This window comes from Thunnus albacares, chromosome 14 (genome assembly GCF_914725855.1).
Source record: "Thunnus albacares chromosome 14, fThuAlb1.1, whole genome shotgun sequence".
NCBI classification, from domain to species: domain Eukaryota; kingdom Metazoa; phylum Chordata; class Actinopteri; order Scombriformes; family Scombridae; genus Thunnus; species Thunnus albacares.
The window spans coordinates 15,315,938-15,336,536 of NC_058119.1; the positions used below are offsets into that span (position 1 = coordinate 15,315,938).

The window sequence follows — 20,599 nt, forward strand, 5'->3', positions numbered from 1 at the left end:
AGACAGATTGGAAGGCTTGGTGCTGATTTAAAGAGGGTGACATTTAATGTAATTCAGACACTGCTTATAAAAAGAATGGCAGGCAAAGAGAGAAAATGAAACAGATACAGTATGACAAAAGAAAATGCAATTTGTTTGTTCAGTCATTCTGGAAACTACATCATCTCTTCCAGTCACATCAACACCACGGCCTGATAAAGTAGTACAGCACACTATTGTATACACTCTTATCACTATTTCCTCTATGTTGTGTGTTCTATGTTATTAATACAAGAGCACTTTGAGTTTCAATATGAACGAAAAGTGCTGTACAAATGAAATGTATTATATTATTATTATTACATTTACATATATAAATATCCAAATATTTAATGTTGTACATAATTATCAGTTGCAGTGAGCAGCAGGAACAGAGCTGGTCTGTTCTTGAAGGGTTGAAAAAAAAAAAAGAGAAACAGCAATAACTATGATGAGATCAAACAAGGAAATCAACAGAACAGTTGCATGAAAGTTTCTGCAGTATCATACATGAATGAGCAGAAATGTTGCTCTGTTTCCCAAATGGTAGCTGCCACTTACCACCAATGAGAGTGTGTGATTATACTCTTAAACCCAGTCGGACACTGTGGTTCATTTATTGTTACATACAATTAGCAATCAAGACTCATATTTACTTGTACTTTTCAAGGTATTGTGGGAGAATTATGCATTCCAAAATTTTTAGATGTTTGTTCAATAATGCATTCACATGCAAGGCATCAAGCTGTTTTGACGTACCAGGTGATTTCCAATTATTCTATGAAAATAAGCCACAGCGGAAACTCAAATGAACACTTTGGTTTTGATGACTCATTTCAATGGTGACAAGTGTATCAAAATATAAGTATCTAAAGTTACGTTTTCACAGCTTGATATTTTCTTCAGTCGATTGTGGGGATTTGAGGTTTGTGGCTTTTACATATTTTTTTTTAATCTGGTAGTTTCTCGTGGCAACTATGCAATTGAGTAGCTGCTAAGAGGTGAGTAAAGTGAGTTTCTCTACACTCCACTTCCCCTGTAGTAAATAGCTTTCAGAGCGTTCAGTAGTCTGTGGCAGTTCATGGTATATTTCAATATTCTGAGGCAGTGATTCCCAACCTGGAAGTCAAGACCCCTCCAGTGGGTTACATGATGAATCTGACAACATGATTAATGGGATAGAAAACAAGAAGTGCTTTCTTTTGCACAAATGTGTGCTTGTACTTTCCTCTAATCTCTGCTTGTTTGTAAGATATGGGTTAGTTTTACCTCTTTGGGCCTCTTTTCAAAACAATCTGAGAGGTTTAGAGGGGAAAAAACACTCTTTGGAATTGGCAATAAATGGATGTAAGTTCACTAAGCACTGTTTCCTTTTTGAGTAACAACACAAAAAGGCTGGGAACCATTGTTTTACAATTTCCCCCAATTCACATAGTCATCTAAAAAACTGAGGTCATCTCCCAAAATGTTTGGAGAAATGCCAGTAAAAACACGAGGAATCACTGGTGAAGTAAGACATTGAATGCAGAAGAAGGCAAGAGACTCGTACAACAATCAAACGAGGCTCACACTAACACACACAGGTGCTCACCTGAAGGCCTGCGGCGCACTTGAGACTGAAAGTGACTGAACATCACTTTCCTCTCATTCAGTAATTAATGCTCAGCCTTCCTGAAGCAGTAAATGCAAGCAGCCAATAGCTCCAGTTAAAAACACTGCATATATTACTCTCACTGTCTAACAATTTGCTTTGGTTAAGCAAAATGGAACAAAATCATAAAGATCATAATGTGATTTGTATTTGATAAGAGATTTGTGAAATCTGTATCAATGTTATGTCCAGCTCTGATGGTAAACAATACAATCTGTGTTCGATGCCGCCACCCAGTGGCAACAGACAGCTACTTCAATAAATAAAAGACAAAGCTACAGTTACAGTATGAAGTGCAAATTTCTCCTGAGTCCCTTCCATCAAGTGTGTCTGTCTGGAGATGTCAGAACTACATCCATAATAAATCTGAATGCTGACATCTCAAGAAGTCACAACAACTCAAAGTACCTCTCTGATCACAGCAGAGCACAGATGTACATAATTCAATTTCAACAAAAGTACAGACTATCTTTGCGCACATTAAGGAACATTAAACAAAACAACTAATTTTTTCAGTAATTCAAAATACGTACAGTAACTGCTCCATTCAAGGTTTGGCAAAAAAAAATTGTCAAACTGAAATCGTGTGTAAACCAGGTCATCTCTAAAAAGACCTGCTGTACAAAAACAGAATGTTAATTTTGTATATTGATTTTAAATTCATGTAGATGACAAAGGCAAAGATGCACGAACAAATGACTGCATCCCAAACCTGCACCAACCGAATATCTAAAGACACACTAAACCCTGAATAAACAAAACATTAGAAATCATCTGATTATTTTTAAAAGTCCAAAAGTAGCTTTCAACAATAACCTAAGAAGCAATGACACACAACTATCAAACCAGATACAAAGATTAAGCATAAAGAAGTGTGACATAACTTCACATCACCGAGTTCCCTTCTTTGTAATGAATTTGATAGAAACATAATCGGGTTTGATAATTTGCTCATTTTAAGCTGATTTTAAAATCTCTTCGGCAGGTCAGGAAAGAGGCAGAAACAGACAGGTGAGCGTGTGAACGAGGGGGCTTCTACACAATCAGCGTGTTGCTGTGGTGTTGCCAACAACATTGTTAAAGAGCACACACACACACACACACACACACACACACACACACACACACACACACACACACACACACACACTGCCCCGGGCCGTCCATCCAAGCCAGACCAAAGGTGCCGCTGTCTGCTGTATCCATGGAGACACTGATGAGGGAGTTGCTCAAATTCAAGTCACATGTCGAAGAGGTTGAGTAAATCATCTCTTAACAGGTGGTGAGTCAAAAAAAAGGAAGTAAGAGGGGATGAAAGAGAACAGAGATGGAGTACCTTTCTGTCAGCGATCAAGTTTCCTCTTTCAGAATTAACTGACTTAACTACAACCTTCAGTGAAGTCAGGGCAAAACAAAAAAAAGGCCATGCCTACACTGTAGGGTTTAAGATGTAGCGAGTGAGCCTCAGATCACTCTGAAGGAAGCACTGAGGTCGATCTGCTAAATGACTTGGAAGGTAGAAAAACAACAGCTAGTTCAGGTGGAGGGCCTGCTTCATGAACTCGTAGGTGGTAAAGGCCACAGCCTGAGAGGGGACACAACGGATGTAGTTGAGAGAAAGGCCTCGGTACAATCCCTTCTTGATCCCGTACTCGTTGTACACATACAACAGGGTCTTTCTCAGTGATCTGTTCAGGTACAAGAAAAGAAATAATACACTTTTTAGAATAATAGAAAACACAGAAAACTGCTGTGGATAAAATAATGTAGTTAAATAAAAATCAATTTCTCATGCACATGGACATTTTATTTATTTGACCTATTCTTATGCAGGTTTTTGACAGTTTGGTCATTTTTATTTTTTTATCATTTGTGTTATCATTTATGTTGTGTCCAGAGGCTTCTTGTTTTGTTTTTTACGTGAGCTCAAAGCGACTTCCTGTCAACTATGCTGAAATGGCAGTTAAGTATTAAATCTTGTATCTTTTTAGAGTTTTGTGACTGACATTACAGATGTGATAAATCAAATTTAATTGTTATTGAGGTCTGCCTATAAGCAACAGGGAACTAGTCCTTGATAAACAACACAGCAGCCATATTAACAAAGAAAACTTCTCTTGAGCTGCAGACAATTGAGGGCACTGATGTAATGTCTGGACCTTTAGGCATTCTTTAAAAATCTTAAATATGAATGGAAAGCAGATAATGCAAGAACAATGAGCAGAGTCTGAAGTGGCATTATTTGACCTTGCACAGGTATGAACGGCATGTTGCTGTAGCTCTGCAGCTCCGCTGTTACTCTCCTCCTCAATGTTTTTTGTGCTTTAACATTTTATCTACTGTAAACAGCCTCCCAACCTCTGGAATGTTCCTCTCCAGTTTTCAGCATAAAGTAAACTTCTACTTTTAACACCAAATGTGGAAAAGCAAATTCCTCAATTAGTGTCCAAAACACTTGTATTCCAACTTGGAGAGCATAAGCTTCTCATGTTTTTTTTTTTAAACAACAGAGAGAAATAGAGAAACAAGGACCAAAGTTTCTTTATTGAGAACCCCATTTTGCAGAAACTACAGAGAAACTTGTCTGAGGCTACTGTAAACAGGTTCATTTTTTTTAAACGACTCTCCCAGTTAGAGATACACTAACAACTTCTTCAGAATAGTTGAGAGTTCCAATTAATTCTTTAGCTAATAAATACTGGAGCAACTATTCAGTTTCCTTGTTACTTTGAGCATTAAAACACATCACAACAAAATTCTTCAGTGATACATTTAAGAGGAAATCAAAAGGCCAGAAATAGCTGAAACCATTACTGTACCTTTCCAAGATCTCTGCACATTCTGACAGGTTTAATGAACATCATCATCATGGTGTAACAGAATATGGAGAGCAGGAACTTTGGTTCTACTTACACACATTTGTCAGAGTCAGGAAGCACAGCTCCTAACTGCATTCTTCTCCTAGCCACATCCAGGGGGTACCTAGTGAGAAGAAACACGATATGACAAATCCAGCATCAATAAATCAGTGTAATCAATAACACAAGCCCAGCCAGCCACGCTGTCTGCTCATCATTTATGAGTCCTGTTGGCTGCCTGCCCACACTGCTTACGATATTGTCTGGGCGATGGCACCAGCAACCCCTCCACAGAGCAAGTTGACGTAGGATTTCAGGATGAGGACATCAGGGTTGTCTGAGGAGGGACGTCCCAGCATCTCGGGAAAATGTTTCAAGCCGAGGCTTTTCAGGGTACCGAAGGTGAAGAATGAAAAACCTGCAAGAGGATCATAATAAGAGAATGCAACACAATGAACAAAGGTCATATGTGTGAAGGACAACATCTATTCACGATAATCACAAAGCTAGTTATCATTAAATTGGGATGAATCTATGCAGAATAATGCCAATAATCACCTGCATAAGGGGCCATTCCAATAAGTGTTGGAGTGAGTCCCCTGTAGAAGCCCAAGAAGCCCCCCTCCTTTACAAGAAAAAAAAACAGGTCAGATTATAAAAATTCTGACAAAAAATTTGCAACGGAAGTCATACTGAGTGTTCAGTTTTTTGGTATACTAACCTTAAGGTAGATGGTGTGGAAGGCGTTGGCGATTCCAGTGTAGCGATGCTCTCCTTTCACCTGGAAGGCCAGCCTGGCTCGAACCATGTCCAGAGGATAGGTGCAAATCACCGCAGACATCCCTGACGACACACAACATAAGAATAAATGTCATAGAAACACAGTTCATGACTATATACGCTTGTGATTTACTGAGATTAAACACTCACACATTGTGCCATATTGTTTAATTTCATGTGACTGACTTTCCCCGATTGTCTCTCCATGTCTTTGCACTGCCTGTAAGCAGATTGTGGCTGGGAGTCTGGCCAATTCAATATATTTTTATATATAAGATTGAATACCATTGTAATTAAAAAGTATTTTTGTGCATCCATACATGCAATACATTATGAGGTAAGAGTTGTATTGAGGTGACAAATGCCAAGATTAGGAGACAAAATCACAACACTTGCCACCAGTGATAAATTAAATGACGTGAGAAATGTTGCCTATGCCAGTCTCCATTTCCTCATAATGCTTGTGGTGTATACAGTACCTGATATCTAACTGGCACTGACTGAAAGCCAATCCTTATCAGTGACGAAGATAGATTACCTGCCATAGATCCTGCCATGAGGCGGTGAATGTGTCCAGAGATCCCCAGCTGTTTACTTAGCAGCTGTAAAGGGAATGGAAATATTACCAGTTTTCATATCAGTTTTACCAGTAAAAAAATGCACCTGTCAGAAATGTTTCTAACTGTAGCAAACTGTCATTTATTCAGTAAGAAACACAACATAAAAGCATATCACATTTCCCTGAACACACTTCAACAGTTTTACTAACACCCAGTTTTTATGACATTGCCCTTTGAAAGGGTTATTCCACAGTAAAAGACATACCTTACCTTTTTATAATTGTCAAAGGCCATGAACTGGATGGCCCCATAAGGAAATATCCTAACCATCATTGCCCCATTACCCTTGTACAAGCCAAGGAAGCCTTCTTTCTTTGGCACAGCTCTGAGAGTAGAAAACACTCCTGCAAAGAAAGATCAGAAGTTTCAAAGATGATGCAGAGAAGTGTGAAAACAAACACTTGTTGCCTTTGCATGATTGGCTGCTGATGTTTTACCCAGATGTTTGTAGTGGGGGTTCTGACCCTGAAGCAGAATCTTGATTCTGTCCAGAGGAGCGATGGTCGTCTTGGCACAGCATCCTGCTACACCTAAACAAAAACAGAGAAACAGCATTCATGTATTTATCATTAAACATTTAGCTTTTAATGGAATGATTGAAGATGTTTTTTTTAATTTATCTAGAGCGAAGCTGGCAATGAAACAGGCCCACTATCTAGAGGAAAGATTGGTCACTGTCGACCAAAAGTGACTGCACCAGGTAGAGCTCATTGGGATAATTTTTATTTCAGGTAACTTGAAGCCAGAAGGTTATGGCACTGAAAACTGAGTCTGATACTAGTGTAAAGTAAGTCTACAGTGTTGTTTTACTATGTGAGATCCCTTCATGATCGGCTGTTTTGTTTTTTCAGCATCATGTGTCAGGTATCTTTATTGCTCCTAGAATGGAAATTCTATTTTTGCTTGCTGCCTAACATAGTGAGGTCAAATCAGGGTCAGTAGGGGAACAGCACTGTCTCCAGCACCACTAGAGATTCAGTAGCTGCCTTAAATACACTCCAGTTGAAATGTAGATACTCTATATATTTTTCTGTTCTCTGTTTACACCACTCATCTCCCACCACAAGCATGGAGACCGGAAACTAGGACAGTTCTTTCATCATGTTGCATACTTAAATTTGTATAGACAACAACAGGGCCTAATCATACCCGACAGTTTAAAACACTGTTCATTATGCCATGACTGTTAATTATGCTATGACAGTGAATATATTAAACAACATTACAACATATGAATATTATAATGTATGTTGACTATAGTCTACAGAGATGTCAGGAATATTTAACCGGCAATCCAAACTCCTTTCAGTATTTAACAGAGTACCTGCTGGCAAATAATTGTGTCCATTGTACATCTTATCGATGCTGCTGTCAGGAATGTGCATGTGATCAGAAACATTGCACGTGAAAACACTTCCTGAAAGAATACCTTGGTCTTTCAAAAAAACTACTACAGAGGGTTTGGTGAGACACCTATTTAGAAATCTACAGTATAGTAAAGGTTGTGAAGGATGGCTGTGCAGACATCTGTTTCTGGATCAGAAAAGAAAGCGGGAGACAGTAAAGCAAAGGAGGAAGCATTTTTATGGTAAAAGGATGCAGCCTTGGGTGCAGACACAGGGGCTTGAACCTGGAATCATACCATCACAGTTAAGACTATAACCTGATGTGTCAGATCCTACCTCCAGCTACAAAGGAGCGAAGCCAGTAGTAGTCTCTCTTGGTTGAGGTATTGCTTATGGCAGTAGGTGTGGAGACCGCAGCCTCCGATGACATTCTGTCTGTTCAGGAATCTGCTGCATCCATGGCTGTAAGTTGGCAAAAATACTGTAAATGCACATGTGACTATGAGTATTAAAGCAACACAGAATACACCATTCATCACCCTGGCAAATATTGTACCTGTATGAGCAAACTAACCCGATGCACCAGGTGGTTTGTCACACTTGTGTGATCTCATGATCTTGTGAATCCAGCTACCTCACAAGATAAGGAACAAACGAGACTGGTCGTTTGTTTAATGGTTTGAGGTAGGAAAGTCATGATTTGCATTTAAGGCTAGTAGCTGCAACCTGAAGGTAGATTTAGCTTGAAGGATGGGTTCGCAATTTTTTCAAGTCTGTCTTAAAATAATAGTCAGGTGTCCAAATGAACATTGAAATTGTTTTTTCTTGCCATAATCATTCTTCTTGTTCAAATTGACCATTATAATGTATTTACAACGTCTCCCTCTGTGCAAAAATGTATTTGCAAGGCTATCTGAAGTTAATACGATGCTTCCGCTGTCCAAATTAGTGAATATTTTCAACATTCAAGTCTTTTTAGTGCCAAAGTTCCTCTTTTTGTTGCTATACTTTCACCGCAGCTCAACAAGGAAGCACAGAGAGGAAAAACTCAGACTACTGAAGCCTGATATAAGCTTCAGATAAACCTTTAAATCTATTTTTCCACAAAACGACTGTGTGGACACACTGTTGATTGTGGCTCCCATCACTCACTTGATTACAGCGAGGAACCCCCCTTTCTATGAGCACCCGACTGTTGTTTTAAGACAGACCAGAAAAATTGTGAACCTGTCCTTTAACTCAGCTATGAGTCTGCAGTAATCCTGGCCAGCACCGATAACGTTAGTTAGACTGATAAAAAGAAGATACTCACAAGATAATCAAAAGCGTTAGAAGCGCACAAACAGCAAAGAGAAAGATCGCTTGGATGAATTCATCTATTTCTTCTCCAGCTTGTCGTTTCTTTAATGAATCCTGGCCGTTAAAATCTCGCGTTACCATAGGACACCGGGTAGTATCGTGCCGTGGAGGTCGTCGTTCAGTGTTTCAGTTACAAAAACCTGATGAAAAATTGCAGTTATAGATGAGTGTTAGGCACTTCCAAGACTCATGTAACCACATCCGTGCCCTTCGCTCGCAAACGACTGACAGCTTTTGGCCAAAACAGGCGCCTGTTGATGACGTAGGATGACGTTAGACGAGGAAGGGGGTGTGGATGAGGAGGGGGGATGACTTATTAGCGGAATACTTTTCAGTATAGTTTTGCAATATTGTAATATTATCATCACATCAATGACAACGAACAAAGCTGGTGAGATAAATTTTAAATTAATAGAAATAGAAAAACAGTCTGCTTAGTCAGTTGTTCTCTTTTAACGAGCGATTAGCTCGCATGCTAACATTAATGTACATACATCCTTACCAAACGTTACCAACTGACGTTAGTTTGATCCGTTATAAACATATATTTTTTAGCGCACTCCTGCGCCCACTTGCTAAAACACACATCGCTGTGTGATCCTGGAGTAAAATTAACAGTTGAAGTCCACTCCGGGTTTTCTTGTCCACTCTTTCCTCCAGAGCCGACGAGTTTTTTCGGCCAGCGGAGCCCGTAGGTTGCGTCTGGCGGATGGAGAGAGCGGGGGCTGCCCTGAATGGATTGGCATAAGAGGGATTTACATTTTAACGGGTGCCGTGCTCCGCGAAGACTACACGGTGGTGCACGTTGAAAAACAACTATACCGACTCGCTCGACATATGTTCATGTTGGTGCTATTATCATGTCCATGTGTCACCGTCGAGAAAGGATTGAACTTGCCAGCAGTCTATATTTGCCGAGGAGGGAAACCAATACAAGGTCTCGCTGTCTCGCTGGAGCGGAGTATTATTAGCAGTTCAGACAGTGCAACTGTCTCTCTCTGGTATGTAAAGCATTTCAGCCAGTAAACGACGTGTAAATAAAAACCTCACGGACAACAAAACAAGCCGTACAAAAGTGAGGTTTTCGGCCGTGTTGTGGGGTTTATATGTAGACGGCGCTTTAAATGACAGCGGTCAAGTGCAAAAATAATAATAAACAGCGACACTGAAGGCGTTTTTACACGGTAATAACCTCCTCTTCCGCCAGCCAGAAAGACGAAAACAGGATCCGACCTCCGGCCAGAGCCCACTCCTCAACGTGTTTGCCCTTTAAACTGTTAAAGCCACGTTAACCAAGCAGGAAGCCGTAGTATTTGTTTTTATGTAGTTCTCCCGATTTTATGACGTTTATGTAAAATATCCTAGTCAACATTGGTGCATTAAATTGTCTTTATTGACGTCAACCTTCAAGCACTTGATCGTCCGAGTAGATGTTTCAGGCGTGGCAAAAGTGGCATTTAAAGCAAAGTAAAGAAAAATGGATTTAGCTTTGTACAAGTTCTGCAAAATGTTTGTAAGTTACTGCAACAACCGTTTTATTTCCTTTATTACAATGAAAATACATTTAAACCTGCTGACATTATTTGTATTTTGATTTTTTTCCCCCTGTTTACTCTTTCTTTATAGGTCATGCACTGCAATTACACAATAACTACGGCATCATAATTTACAGTTCAAGAATAAAACACAGAAGAGGAAGATTTTTGAAAGTAAAATTGTCTGCTGATTAAGAGATAAACATTCATCTGGCTCCCATGCTGGCTTTCAGAAATCCTCCCCTCCATACCCTCAGCCATGCCTGCTACTACCAAACCCGCCAGGAGACAGACACCTGCTCAGAGAAAAAATGGCCAGAAAGTTATCAGCAGCAAAAGGCAAACTTGTAACTCAAATAAACCCAGAGGCAGAGTTGCAGAGAGGCTCCAGAAAACACCAGCAGCACCCAAAAAGTCAACAGCCAGGGCTCAGGTACGGTCGGGCCAAAGCCCCCGTGGAAGAGGGGTTAGCGGGCCTGCTGGTCAGGGCCCTGGGAGGTCGCCTGGCAGAGTTAACCATGCCCTAAATGTAACAGGATCTGCAAGGCTTAGACGGCTGAGTAATCCACCTGACCACTGTGGCGAGTTAGAAGACCCCCTAGGGCGAAGGAAGTCCCTGCGGGGCGCACTGGTGTCTGCTTCTCCCTGCCAGCCTCCTAAACCTAGCAGAGGAGGGAGAAACAGCAGGGGGAGCGCGGGGAGAGGAGCAGCATCAGGTAACACAAGAAACCAGCTTACAAGCACCAGCATCAACGAGTCAACTCCCGATGAGAAAAATGAGAAACTGGACACCTGCGACGCTCAAGAGATCCTTCCGGTTTCTCTGAAAACTGATTTTGAAGTCCTGGCTAATATAAAAGATCAAAGTCTAGATGTCAGTAATGCTAAAGAGGGCAGCCCTCTTAAAGCTGATTCGCCACCGTGTAATGACACACTGGAGGACTGTATGCAGTGCAGCTGTGACAGTACCATAACCGAGCAAGACGAAAAGACTGTCAGCCATAACAGTGAAGATGACCTGAGGTGTGTGACCGGGGCTCCTGTGTGTGATGATGTTGATGGACAGCTAGAACTCTGCAGTGACAGAAGTAAAGATAGCCCTTCTGAGCTTGCTGTGCTAACGAGTAGTGGCTCACCAGGGGTGCAAGGCGGCAGCGAGGGAGATGACAGTTCATCTATCTTAGGAAATAATCTCGATCATCTTGTCAGTGATGGCAAGCAAGATGATGTGTTTACTCTGCATCAAGAGGAAGGCAACACGCTGGACTTTAAAGAGAGTAGGACGGATGAAAGAGTGATCGTTGACACTGAGAGGAAAGAGGAGATAAGTCATGAGAGGAGTGAGAGTTTAGAGGCAGAGAAAGTAGTTGAGAGACTAGATGAGACTGAGGAAGAGATGGAGGAGATTATTGAGAGGTTGGATAATTGTGAAGGAGAAGAAGGAGGAAATAAAGAAAAGAAGAATGATGTTTTCATCAATCCTGCTGACTCCAACCCCAGCACTTCTGTCTGTCAGCCTCCAGATCCACCTCCCACTAACAATGTGCTGACAGCACTGTCAGAATCACTTGTAAGGGTGCTACCTGTCTCCAACACAGCTACCTCAAATCCCACCAAAGCCCCCACCACCTCAGAGTCACTTGAACTAGAGGTTCTGAGCCAGGGTAAGACAGACATGCAACCAACCATTCATGGTGCTAAACCTCAATTCCCATGGTTCTCTGCTGTCCCTGAGACTGCCCTGTTGCCGCAGACCGCTCTAGTGACACGTAGTACACCGGTTATTATCCGTAGTGACTCCCTCAAACCTTGGAGCTTGAAGGAGTCAAGTCAGGGGGAAGCACAACAACTGCAAAGCCTTGAGAGCTCTTCTCCTCAGGAGGAAAGACAAGCTTGCACACCAGTGAAGACACAGACCAAAGATAGTGAATCCAATCGAAACCCATTTGAGCGCCACAACCAGAAAGAGACTTCTTCGCTGTCACTGTCACTAGTTCCTCAGTCGAGCACAGATGCCCTTACAGCTGAGCGTGAACCAAACCTCAGCGAGAGCAGCGTTGTGGTGGCGGCGGTGCCAGAGCAGGACTCAGTGCCAAAGATCTCGACTCCCTCTCTGGACAGTAGCTCCACATTCTCCTGCAGCTCGGAAAGTACTCGCTCCTCTTTTTCTTTTGACACTGAATCAGAAGCAGGGTATGGAGAGCCCGGTCCCTCCGTTATGCCAGGATCCTGGGGGCCAGAGGGGGCCTGTTTGCCCTCCTGGACCACTCCAAAACCACAGAAAAAGGAGAGGAAGAAGCGGAGCAGGTGTGGGACGTGCCAGCCATGCCTGAGGAAGATCAGCTGCGGCCAGTGCAGCTGTTGCCTCAACCGCAGGACTGGCCACCAGATCTGTAAGCTGAGAAAGTGTGTGGAACTAAAGAGAAGAAGAGTTTCATCCCCGCTCACTCTGTCTGCTGCACTGGTGAGGCTTCTATTACGCTGCATGAATAACATTTGAATTACATTTAGTAGCAACACATTGTAGGGATTATTATTGCAATCAGGTCTTCAGTTCATTCCCACAAGGAGGTTTATTTAGATTGACAAGGATTCGAGTGGGAATTTATTGGAGCCTCTTTATGTTTCTACAAACAGGTGATTTGAAGAAACTGAGAAAAAAAGAGTAGAGTGGTAGTTACTGCCTGACAGCGTTGCTTTTGATCTCCGATGTTTCCCAGCCGCGCACTAGTAGCAGTGATGATCGAGAGCTGAATGAGCCAGATAGTTGAAACAGAAGGTTTCACTTTCACATTGAAAATTTGCTCAGTTGAGAGTAACTGATGCTGTGGACTTAGCTTTGTGGTGTCTTCCTGTTAAATGTTGGGGAAAGTGTTGAGTGATAAAAGGGGAAGTGTTGGTCTGTGCGTGTTGACAATAGAGATCATGTGTGAATGCACGTGCAATTTAAATGCAGAGTATGCTTTATTATCCTGTTTCAAAAGGGAAGCACTGTCACATGACCAGCAGCAGCTCAGCACGTGGTTGGAGTATGTGTTGTGTTTTTGTTTGTTTGTTTGTGTGTGTGTGTGTGTGTGTGTGTGTGTGTATGTGTGTGTAAGAGAGAGAGCCATCCATTGCACAAGCAAAAGAATATGCTATTTGATGAGTTTCATGTGGTGACTGTGTGTATGAGCATGCTTGTGTGTGTGGATAGGCACGGGTATATAATTAAAACCAATATGAGCCAGATGTTTGTGCACAGTGGCACTGAATGGCATTGTGAACGCATATTTTAGAGGACAATCCAATAAGACTATGAATACCCAGCACACTGGTTAAGAAGGAAATTGTTGTGTTACTGTTTCCTTTTACTGTGTCGCTGTTATCTTTATTAAAGCTACGTTAGTCAAATGAGTATGTGTGAGCAACGTAAAGACCTAGATATTTTCTCATCAGTTGGTCAAGACCAAAACAGAGGACTTTCATTTGTTGTGTGTACAGAAACATGACTCCAATGAGATGACAATGTTTCTCTGTGTATGCAGGCAACTGTTTGCTAATACAATAACAACTGTATATGCCAATATTATGTCAGGATTGTGTGTTTGCAGCTTGAAATGTTTAATTGTGAATGGAACTTTTTAAAATAGTATTAAAATTATTCAGATTTTGCCTTCAAAAATTTATAAAAGAAAAAAAAAAAGCAAGGTATTTTGCGAAATTGCATGTACCATTTGTGATTATGGTGTTTAAAGTGTAACATACTTCTTTAAAGACAACATGCTAACAGACATCTTGTCATTCATTCTGGTGAGTGGGAATAAGAGTTCTTTACAGCAGCTGGCTGCTATAGCTACTACATAACTATGTACATAGTTCAGTGGTGTCCATGTGGCTGGGGGAGGGCTCTGCATGAACAACTGTGAATGAGGGTCCATGTGGCTGTGTAGTCTTGAGTGTGCAAGCTTGCATGCATACACTGACAGCGCCCTCAGAGTCAGAGCAGTGGCAGTTGCAGATTAGGACCGATTATATAACACCTACAGAATTAGTAGTGGAGACCTTTGTGCATTATTTCTGATTATAAGAGGGGACGAGGAGGGAAAGATTAGGCCAGGCAGATTTACGAACATATTATTTGTAAGGCCCAGAAATATGGGTCAATGTGTGTGTGGCTCAGAGTTGAAGACTCATTTAATGTGGTAGTGGGCTGTGGCTCAGGAGATAGAGCAGGTTGTCGGTTCGATCCCCTGCTCCTCTGGTCTGCATGTCGATGTGTCTGTGGGCACAATACTGAACCGAAGGCTGTGCCATCGGTGTGTGAGCGTGTGTGACTGAGCATTGGAACCTGCTCCACCTGATGAGCAGGTTGGCACCTTGCGTGGCAGCCTCTGCCATCAGTGTAGGAATGTGTGTGTGAATGAGTGAACGTTGGCATGTAGTGTAAAGCACTTTATAAGTGGGCGGAAGATTAGAAAGGCGCTATAAAAACGCAAGTCCAGTCACCATTTAGTAGTATACAAGTTTGTGTGGTGTCACATGCAGCAGACAGAGTGACACACTGAACGTAAAATGACAGAAACGTAGATTCACTTTCATTCAAACAACACAGCTGTGTGTGGTTTTCCCTGTTTCTCTTTACTGACTACTATAGTATGTGCCTGTGTTTGTAGTTTGAAAACAGGTTTTTGTTTGATCATGTGGGCCAGCTGGGGTGGAGCCTGCTCCAGGTGCTACACTGTCAGGACACCGTGATGAGCTGTCGGTTAAATCCTCAACGCCATCCTTTACTTTATTTTCGGTGCAAAACAGGTAGAACAAGATCACCCATTTTCTTGTAGCCTATTTGAGTATGTAACTCAGGAAAACACACTGTGAGTGCATGTGGGTGTATTGCATTGTGTACTTTTAGTGTGAGTAATATGTTAATATACTTGCTGGCCAGTCTTGCAGATCAAGCTTACACACCCTTCTAACGAACTGATGTTTCTAACTCCATAAGATTGTGAAAAAAAAGGGCAGAGGCCAAGGAGAGCTGTTCATGTAGTGGCATGTGAATTATGTTCCTGTTTTTACCATACTGAGCTAGGTCTGGTTATGGTTTAGTTTGGTTTGGTCACACAACACAGAACATAGATTCAACAGTGTAAGAGTTAGGTGTATGAAGACAAAATGCAAAAAAAGCTACCATGGTTTGTGTGTGAGTATGGAGCAAACACAGCGAGAGAGGAGGTTTCCTTTTAAAAATGTCTGGTTTCACTCAGGCCTGATAGCCCCCTCGTGGCCTCGCCTTGTATTGGGCAGAGACGACAAGGCTGAGACCTGGCCCTGAACGCACACAAACACAAACACTAGCACACACACACAGCAGAAACAAAATACTATAAGTTCATAGTGTCCAAAAGCTCCTGTATTTGTATAGTGAATTTGACAGAAACAGTCCTGACATGTTTAGAGCTGTAGGCTGCATAACTGACTCACTTTTTTATGGACTAACATTGGAGATGTCAGCACTCATAGATAATGTTATTAATATTCACATCTCAGCAAAATAGTACAGTACATTTGCACATAGCCATCGTGTGCATTTGAACAAAGAGGAAGTGACCTATTGTGCAAACAGCTGGAGCCCTTAAGTCAGTCAGTGCTGGCCATTGATTTGACTTCCAGCATAAACCCTTCTTGACTGAATGCGAGACATTTTTGCAGTTCTCTACTGGTTAATTTTTTTCTATCATTACATTGTAGCTGTGATATGCAGACTTCTAAAAACACATCTTTCATTTACTAGTATGTGTATACTGTGTGTACAGGTGTGGGAGATGAGCACACATTACCTCAACCGAGATGTAAAACACATGAAATTATGTTGGCATAAAAGTTTCAAACACCTTTGCTTTTGCATTTTGTCTAAGTGGAGTTACACATCTTAAAATATCTGTGTTGTTCTTTTGACAAATGCAAACGACACAGATAGCGTTGTTTACTATTATGTGTAAGTGTCCTCTTTTGTCAAGACCATGTACCTGGTGAGGTACAATTTGGGTCAGTTTGAGGTGCACCATAATGACATAGCAAAGAAAGCATTCACAGTACAATACAGCTGCAGACACTATACTTTTTACAAATAGTAACCTGCATGCTTCCAGTCAGCCAGCCAGCTCAGCTCAGCTCCTCCTGCAAACTAATTTATCTCCAGCACTTCTTCCACTCCTCCTTTTTCTGCTGAAGTGCATTTGCCAGAGGAGTAACCCAGCTGAGATAACACCTGCGTCAGGAGAACTCTTGCCGATCCCTCAGACATACTCTGTTAGGGAGGACAGGCAGCCTGCAGCACCCGAGGGTGACTGTCTGGGATTATAACCAATACTCAAAGCTGTGCCTGTGTTCATTTGAATGATTCTTACCCATATGTTTGCGTCTGAGTATGGATCTTCATTCATATGGCTGTATGTGTGTTTATACGTAGATATATTACAGGTTGTACTTCAAGCCATCACACAATAAAACACCTTCATTGTTCTCAAAGGGAAGCAGCTTAATGTGAAGTGAGAGTAATTTCTCCAAGCAGACGCTCCTGTCACGTCTGAACCCCACTTCCCCCTCTCTCACACACAGCACTGGAGGTCTTCAGCACTGACGGTTGCCATGGAGACCTTATTGTCTGTTGCTGACCTTTGACCTGCCACGGTTGTCTGATGGAGTATTCTCAGGGTCGTAATGAGGATTAGTGGAGATAACCGGTACACACACACTATGATGGGTTTAAGGCTTTGAACTCAGTAACCTACATCCAGGTAATTAGGTTAAACTATGCAGGTGATCCTGCTTATAGAGGGTCAGCAGCAAGCGGCTAGGGCTGTCTACAAGAGACGAACACCTCAAACATGTCAAAAATACCTGCATTATCTCTGTAAATCATCCCATTCAGTGCGATAATTCCACTTGTTTATGTTGCTCACCAACTTGTGGCGGCAATGCACTATTACTCTGTTTTAGCTCTACTTTGCATCATTAGGATGGAAAAAATATGAGCGTTATTCTTCTTTAGATACTTTATACATTTTTTAAATTGCAGTATATCACCATATGTTGTAACACTGTGTTGTTATACTGTTATGCAAACAACTTCCTCCCATGCAACTTAGTGGAAAATGAGCTGATTTATTTACTATCTGCCACATGTACAAAGGCTATTAAGAATCTTGAACACTGATAATACTAAAGTAAATCTTAATTTTTTCAAGATGCTGTAAAATATTCTCGAACAAGCATAAATCTGACTGCATACACACAAATGCTTAGACTTATTGATTAATCTCTGTTCAGCAAAAATGATCTCTATATAAATAACATACATCATAGAAATCATAGAAATATAAATACTAAAAGTACATAATGAAAAAAAATGTAGCCACACTTGTCAAAGTTGACAATAAATCATTAGTGCTACCATTGCTAACATTATCCAAAAACAGAATTAAATGCATTTAAATGAATTAAAGCTGTTAAACTTTTTCCAATAAATCCAGTAATTAATGCGGGGCTGGGGGGCACTTACCGCCAGTAAAGCCCCCTGTTAGAGATAGTATTTCTGGGATGCTGGCTTTATAGCTCCTTAAGGACAGGCACTCTGATCAGAGAGTAGGGCACGGAGAGTTCAATCCAAATAAACTTTACTGATCACTCATTGGGTAAACACAGGTAATGGATGAGCAGGCATTAGTTTGGTCAACAGAGCCCTCTTGTGGCCAAATAATGTAACTGTAGTACTGCTAACGGCCACAAGGCGAAACACTGCGCATGAATGTAGGGACGTGTCAAAGAATCGCCAAGTTACCAAAACACTCAATATTATAGGCATATTCCCAAAGTATGACACTCATAACATAAAAGCACAAGGCAAGTAAGCGATATTAGCAAGAAATACTGTGCCGTGTCTACATTTTCTGAACCATGTACAAGAAAATTATGCATTACACACATAAAACAGAAAGAATAATAAATCAGGTAATAGGCTATTACCAAAAGAGGGGGTTTGACTCACATTTGTGCATGAACGCACACAACAGGAATCCGCTACTGCTCAACCAGGGAAAAATGCGCAGAATAACAACAAATCTTGTCTTAAGGAAATATGACATCATCAACTACGGCAAGTGTGCTAGGAACAAACTCAGAAAACTCACAACTGTAAAGGGGGCCTGAAGACAGTTATAATAATGGAAACAGAAAACAGTAGACTTTCCTACGCCCCCCCTCACCCTCACCCTGAAAACCTGAGAAAAAATTAAGTCTTTAAAAATACTTTTTAACAGATAAAAAGGTCTACATTTGTCTGCTAGAAACTCCACTAATGCTGAGCAGTGTACCTCTTAGAGGACAATGAAGGAGGTCAGAATTTTGTCCGACTGGAGAGCGGTTAGCCCGGCTAGCTGGATATTGGCGTCGGAGATACTCTCATGCAGCCATATCTCGGCAAAGATGAGGGCACAGTAGTTTTTCATTTCTCTCCGGGACGTCAGAAGCAGTCTTAGGTAAATCTAGTTTATTGTCAATGGAGCAGACATTGGCAAGGAAGATTAACGGGAGAGCTGGTCTACTGAGGTTAGCCTTTAGCCTAGCTTTAACGCTGGCTCGCTTGCTGTCCCCATGGATGATCATTCTCACAGGGTGATGCCAAGGTGTTACAGCAGTATCTCAATCCGGTTGTGTTTGACATTTTTTTAAAAACTGCGGTAATGACGGTAATGAGCGCAACCCTGCAGTAGGCATGACATAACCGCGGTATTGCGGTAATGCGGTTATCGTCACAGCCCTATGCCCTGCATTACCACACTGTAATAACATACTGTAACATAGCCAGTAATTTAAGTAGACATGATGTTCACTGTGGTGCATTATCTATGTCAAACTAGTTTTAAGTCTCTTCAAAGAGATTGTCACACTGTATAGAAGTGAAATGGAACAACTGGCTGCCTGGAAGGTAGAAAACCTTGTAAAAAAAATTGTCAGCAGAAGTGTAAAGTGCACATTATTTGTAGTGAATATGCCAAAATATGCAATGAAACATAAACGGTCCTTCATCAGAAAAAGCAAACTCTTTTTCCAAGCCATGACAGATATTGATGTGTCACTTTAAATTCTGTGGTCGTCACTGAAAGCAAAATCATTTCCTTTCACAAAAATGAGCACAGGTTCCCCACGTACGCATGTGGGCACTCTGGCAGTGAGCTGAAGGACACATGCACATCCACACTCTCTTATTTTCCCTCTTCATTACGTAAACGTGTGGGACAGAAGGGGGCTGAGGTAGCGAGGAGGGTGCAAGATTCGTGAAATGTCAGAGACTGCCAACATTTTAACAGAGCCAACTCGTTATGACCAAGCATAGTGCGCTGTGCTTAAGCCTACTCGCTCTCCACGGAACTTCTCCTCCTCCTCGGCACAGACACATTTTATCACACAGGCTTGCCTCTGATTAGAGCTGCTTTGTTTTTTCTGTTAACCTGGTCCAAGCCAATTAAATTTAAAACAACCCTGTGAGGTAGTTATCTGTAATAGCTGCAGGGCTTGGGTAGTGGCCCAGAAAAAAGGCTCTGTGAATGAGGGGGAAATGTCTGTTTTATTTGATTTGGGGCCAGAGCGCACTATACATCAGCAGATGTATGGTCAAGTCTGTGCCAGGTTGAAGGCTTTACATCCAACCAGAGACAGGGATTTAATGATCGGAGACTCCACTCAGATGCAGTCTGTTTGCTTTAATGCACATTAAGCTGCCAACCATTTCCAAACCCTGTTTCTTCAACAACAACCATGCAAAGAGTCATATATTATTATATATTAAATAATTCAGTGAATTTAATAATACAGCAAGATATTTGTAGAGTTAAACTTCAGTGCCACTAATGCTCCACTTCTGAGCCCTCTTAGGTTCTTTGCATCTGTGAGTTTGTGCCGTGTCCTGACTGTTGTGAGGCTCTAAGTCCCTGGATAAGCTTTGAAGTCGTGCCACTTGGTTTCTCTGGGTGAAAGGAAATCCTCACTTTGCCCCCCAAAAGAAATGCCACTCAAATCTTACCAAGGGCACACAATGGCCTCCTTCTGGAGAAACCAGAGCTTATTCATGCATCGACCCACCTCATTTAGAATATAGTTCATACACCTGAAGCGGATAAAAACTGCCTCTCATCTTCTTACCCAGAATGCCATCCACTCAGTTGTAATGAATGTAGTGAACTCATGGGCTTGTTGATTATTTAGCCTTGTCCATTTTTCTCTTTGTTCCTCATTCTTTATTCTCTCATTTCTGTCTGATACTGAACAGTTTGTGCAATAACTCATAAATGCACCACTGTACGTGCATCTATATGCGCACATATATGCATATTTGTGTGTGTAAATGCGTGTGAGTGCATGCATACACACGTGTAGTCATATAGCCAACATG

At 41.5% G+C, this 20,599-nt stretch overlaps 2 protein-coding genes across 5 annotated transcripts in view; one reads left to right on the forward strand and one right to left on the reverse strand.

The window, feature by feature from the left end:
* Positions 1-20: 20 nt before the first annotated feature.
* slc25a16 (solute carrier family 25 member 16) lies at positions 21-8,871 on the reverse strand. 2 transcript variants are annotated; one of them, XM_044372294.1, is made up of 11 exons: positions 8,586-8,871; positions 7,848-7,903; positions 7,610-7,735; positions 6,365-6,457; positions 6,138-6,271; positions 5,846-5,909; positions 5,249-5,370; positions 5,086-5,152; positions 4,783-4,945; positions 4,583-4,651; positions 21-3,357 (listed from the first exon to the last, which is right to left on the reverse strand). In XM_044372294.1, exons 3-11 carry the CDS (start codon positions 7,701-7,703, stop codon positions 3,201-3,203), a joined length of 963 nt encoding a protein of 320 aa, XP_044228229.1. In that variant the 5' UTR covers positions 7,704-7,735; positions 7,848-7,903; positions 8,586-8,871; the 3' UTR covers positions 21-3,200. The 2 variants fall into 2 exon arrangements, with proteins under 2 accessions (XP_044228229.1, XP_044228228.1); XM_044372293.1 differs by lacking the exon at positions 7,848-7,903.
* Positions 8,872-8,932: 61 nt separating this feature from the next.
* The window catches only part of tet1 (tet methylcytosine dioxygenase 1), a 35,262-nt gene continuing 23,595 nt past the window's right edge, over positions 8,933-20,599 (forward strand). Inside the window, exons 1-2 of one of the 3 annotated variants that reach the window (XM_044372292.1) lie at positions 8,933-9,023; positions 10,259-12,631. In XM_044372292.1, coding sequence (XP_044228227.1) covers positions 10,427-12,631 — 2,205 coding nt within the window. In that variant the 5' untranslated portion in view covers positions 8,933-9,023; positions 10,259-10,426. The other 2 variants (XM_044372291.1, XM_044372290.1) reach the window with 2 other exon arrangements.

Bases quoted from the DNA above. Each gene is read 5' to 3' on its own strand.
- slc25a16 (XM_044372293.1), bottom strand. From the start codon at position 7,703: ATGTCATCGGAGGCTGCGGTCTCCACACCTACTGCCATAAGCAATACC. The intron at 5,153-5,248 runs GTTAGTATACCA...TTTCTTGTAAAG, and splicing joins TCCACACCATCTACCTTAAG to GAGGGGGGCTTCTTGGGCTT. The intron at 4,946-5,085 runs GTGATTATTGGC...ATCCTCTTGCAG, and splicing joins TGGAATGGCCCCTTATGCAG to GTTTTTCATTCTTCACCTTC.